The sequence below is a fragment of the Myotis davidii genome, unplaced genomic scaffold (genome assembly GCF_000327345.1).
Source record: "Myotis davidii unplaced genomic scaffold, ASM32734v1 scaffold94, whole genome shotgun sequence".
Lineage (NCBI taxonomy): Eukaryota > Metazoa > Chordata > Mammalia > Chiroptera > Vespertilionidae > Myotis > Myotis davidii.
In genome coordinates, this window is record NW_006285313.1 from 560,417 (window position 1) to 564,169 (window position 3,753).

The 3,753-nt window shown below is 58.5% G+C and overlaps 1 protein-coding gene across 1 annotated transcript in view; it reads right to left on the reverse strand.

Moving 5' to 3' along the window:
- Nucleotides 1-186: 186 nt before the first annotated feature.
- Nucleotides 187-3,753, reverse strand: part of LDLRAD3 (low density lipoprotein receptor class A domain containing 3) — a gene marked incomplete at its 5' end in the record, with an annotated part of 129,556 nt that continues 125,989 nt past the window's right edge. The window contains 2 exons of the mRNA XM_015559014.1: nucleotides 187-1,323; nucleotides 3,022-3,367. Coding sequence (XP_015414500.1) covers nucleotides 1,086-1,323; nucleotides 3,022-3,367 — 584 coding nt within the window. The remainder of the gene's footprint in view (nucleotides 1,324-3,021; nucleotides 3,368-3,753) is intronic.

Consider the following 3,753-nt stretch of genomic DNA (forward strand, 5'->3'; position numbering starts at 1 on the left):
ACTGAATACGGTTCTCACACGGGTTAGAAACCGCAGGGTCAAGTCCAAATCCACAGGTAAGGTGACTGCTGAGTGTTAAGGGAACTTGGGGGGCTAGTGTCGAAGCTGCAGGAAGGGGGGCCGGCTGGGTGTGGTTCACAGGCACCGAGGGTCACTTCAGTGGGGGGCACATCGCCGGGGCCGCAGGCAGGTCACAGCTGGGAGGCTGCTGATCCAGGAGCCAGGGAAGGGGCCGTGGACACAGCAGGCCTCGCTCTCGCAGCCTGCCTCTCGGGAGCTGAGAACCCGGGGAAACTCCTGCCTGTTCTGGGATGAGGCTGACGATACATGCGGCCAGACAAGCTCTCCACACGGGGATTCTCAGGCACAATGTTAAAGCCAGAATCTCTCCAGAGAAGGCAGGTTCAGGGTCATTCACAACCTCTAGGTGACACGGCCGATTATCGAAGGGCTTACCTCGTGTCAAACGTGTTCTCTGGCCACTGCCTCCGCTGAACGGAGTGGGATGCGTAGGACAGTGCGAGGCTGGGTGCTCGCCTGGCCTCCATGCAGGGCGGCCATCCCATGGCGGCCTCTTGGTGGGTGGGCCCTGTGGCTGGCGGGGCACAGAGAGAGAGGACAGCTAACAGGAACACAGAGACCCTAACCGAGGGAGAAAGGCACCCGGACCCCGAAACAGTTATCAGACGGCAGCCCACAGTGCATGTGGCCCGGTGCCTGCCCTTCTGTACGTCCGACACGTCACAGAAACTGCTCTCTCAGGAGCTCCCTAAACCCATGTGACCCTGTCCCCTCCTCGGCCAGGTGTCAGCGGTAACAGAAGAATGACGTGGAGAGTGAGTGTGACCCTGGGCCGAGTGGAGGAATCACCTTCCAGGACAGACGCCCACACACATCGTGCAAATGGAGAGGCCAGGAAAGTGACAGGCCACCCGCCAGAGGACCTCCTTGAAATCTGGGGCAGGAGAGACAGCTGACACCCCAGATCAGTCCCTGAGGCACCCCGACTCCTCCCGAGGGCAGGTTGTTAGGATGGTAACAAGTCAGAGCGGATGAACCCATGTGGACTTTGGAATAGCTGGATTTTATACTTCTTCGGTGCCCTGGCTGGGCACAGAGTCCCTGGGCTCGGTGGTGCCCTCCGGAGGGTCGGGCTGCCCCGGGCTGGAGGCCGTGTCTTCCACGCTCAGGAGGCTGCTGGCTGCCCGGGAGCTGGCGCTGTCGGCACTCCCCGACCGGGAGCGGTAAGGTGGCAGGTCGGCCTGGTTCAGTGACTCGGTGTCGGAAGAGTAGGGTGGCGGAGGGAGGTCATACCACGCGGGTCTGCAGCGGAGAAGGCAGGGTGGGGCGGGGGAGGCAGGGGAGAGGAGAAGAGAGAGAAGCATTAGGAGGAGCCAGGGCAGGGCTGACTTCTGCCCGTTTCTGAGCGGATGCTGATGTGAGGGAGGAGGCTGGCCCTCCAAGCAGAGAGGCCGTCCAAGGGGGTGTGTAATAAGACGGAATGGAGCAGGTCAGTGCGCTCCGGCTGGCTTGTGCCAACTGGGCTGGGCCTGCTCACACTCTCTGGTGGAGCCAGAGAGAGGATGCCAGGTGATTTGGGAGAGCGGCTTTGCTCCATCAGCGGGGGTCCCGTGGCCTGGTGTTTGATGGAGCCTCTGATGAGCCTCAGAATTCGGGTTCTTACTGAAGCCGACCTGCTGTGCGGACTTGGGTAAGTGAGAGGACATCTTCCCAACACCTCCGTCTCTGTAGAAGGGACGATAACGGCATCTTGCTCCCAGAGAAATAAGAGGAAAGACACTTGGCTTTCCAGCTCTCACTGAGAGCTCACTGTGAGTGGGGCCTATGCCACGTACCTCATGCTCATTCCTTTAGGAAGGATCACAAGAACGAAGGGGTAGGTGTTACTTTATGCCCCAGTCCCAGGGAGGAAACTGAGGTGGGGGCACTGAACGGCTTGCAGAGGATCACCAATAACTTGTAAGCGCAGGGCTGGGATCTGGGCCCAGGCGCTGTCTCCGTTTCAGTGATGCTAACCTTACTCTACCCTGGAAGGTCGGATGCAGGGGCTATGGGGGGTGAGTGACATCCTGAACACTTATGCTTACTTTCCAAGAAATCCACAAGTACTGCCCCCTGAAGCTACCTTTTATGAGGAGGGAAAAATAGATTAAATAATACAAGAGCTGCCAGTGAAGAGGACCCCATCACCCCAGAAATAGGGGGTGCAAAATGCTCATGCCACACGGTGCGTGTGGACAGAGAGAAAGGGGGACGCTGAGCAGAGCTCGGCAGGGGGGCATGGCAACTTCAGAACCCAGGGGACCCTGGGAGCTCTGTCCAGGGACTTCCAGAACGGCGATTTGGGACACCCTGGAGGTCCCCAAAGGAGGGAGGGAGGCAGGCTGGGCAGGCAGGACTCACTGACATCAACCGCAGAGCTCTGCTTTCTGACCTCAATACTGACTCCTGAGGGTTCCACTGCTTAACACAGCTGGAGGGTGCTGCTCCACCCCCTTTATTCTACACACACAGCCCAGCCAAGTCAAGGGACTTAGTAATTCACTCCCTCCCTCCTTCATTCATTCATTCCTCCCGCAAGTATTAACCAAGCCTCTAACGGGCACTGTTCTGCAGTAGCAGGGAGACCCAGAGTATGAAAGCCGGCCAGCGGCCTGAAGGTGTCAGTGTGGCATCCCCGAGTCGGCCAGGATCCTAACAGTATGTCCTTAACAAGTGTCTGAAGTCCAAGAGCCTCAGCTTCCTCACTTGTGAAATCGAGGCGGACACAGAGCCACCCCCAGCGAGTCCCTGAGAGGATTAACTGAGATGACACATGTGAACTGTCGGGCAAGGACTCAGTAGATGTCAGACACTGCTGTGCCTACAGCACCTGAATACAGGTTCTTGGCAAGACCAGGAACCAGGCTGCCACCATTCTGCTCCCCCATCCATCGAATGAGCTCCCTGCCCCACCCCCCGCCCTGGACCCCCACCCCGTCTCCTCCAGCCAGCACGCACCTCTGGTCCAGCAGGGCCTCCGAGTAGGAGGGCGGGGAGCCCACTTCCGAGGCGTTCTGCTCGGCCTGGCTGGCCACGTACTGGATGCCGTTGTTGACGTTGTAGGTGACGTTGCAGTGGTGCGGGTGGTCGAGCACCACGAGGCGGGACAGCAGCACGGGGTGCTGCAGCCGGTGCACCGGCAGCGTCATGAGGTTGTTCCGCTTGCGCTGGTGGTGCAGGACGAGCGCCAGCAGGGCCACCACCAGCACGAAGATGACGGAGCTGCCGATGATGGCGTAGGTGATGCTGGGGTAGTACACCAGCTGGTTCTCCGACGTCACAAACACCTGCCCGCTGCCTGGTTCTGAGAAAGCCCCGAGGGGAGAGAGAAGGAGGAGGTTACCGATTCAGCTCACCCCTCCCGTTGCAGTCGGTCCCAGGACCTGCGTGCAAATGTTTGTAGCAGCACGACTGACAACAGCCATGAAGTGGAAACCGCCGACATGTCTATCGACCGGCAAATGGATGAACAGAATGTGGTATGGCCACACAATGGAATGTTACTCAGCCAGAAAAAGGAACGAAGAACCGACACATGTTACAACATGGACGAACCTCAAAAACATTATGCGAAGCAAAATAAGCCAGGCACAAGACCACAGGTTGTATAATTCCATTTACATGAAGCGTCCAGGAAAGGCAAATTTATAGACAGAAAGTAGAATGGTTGCCTGGGGAGCCCAGGAGCCG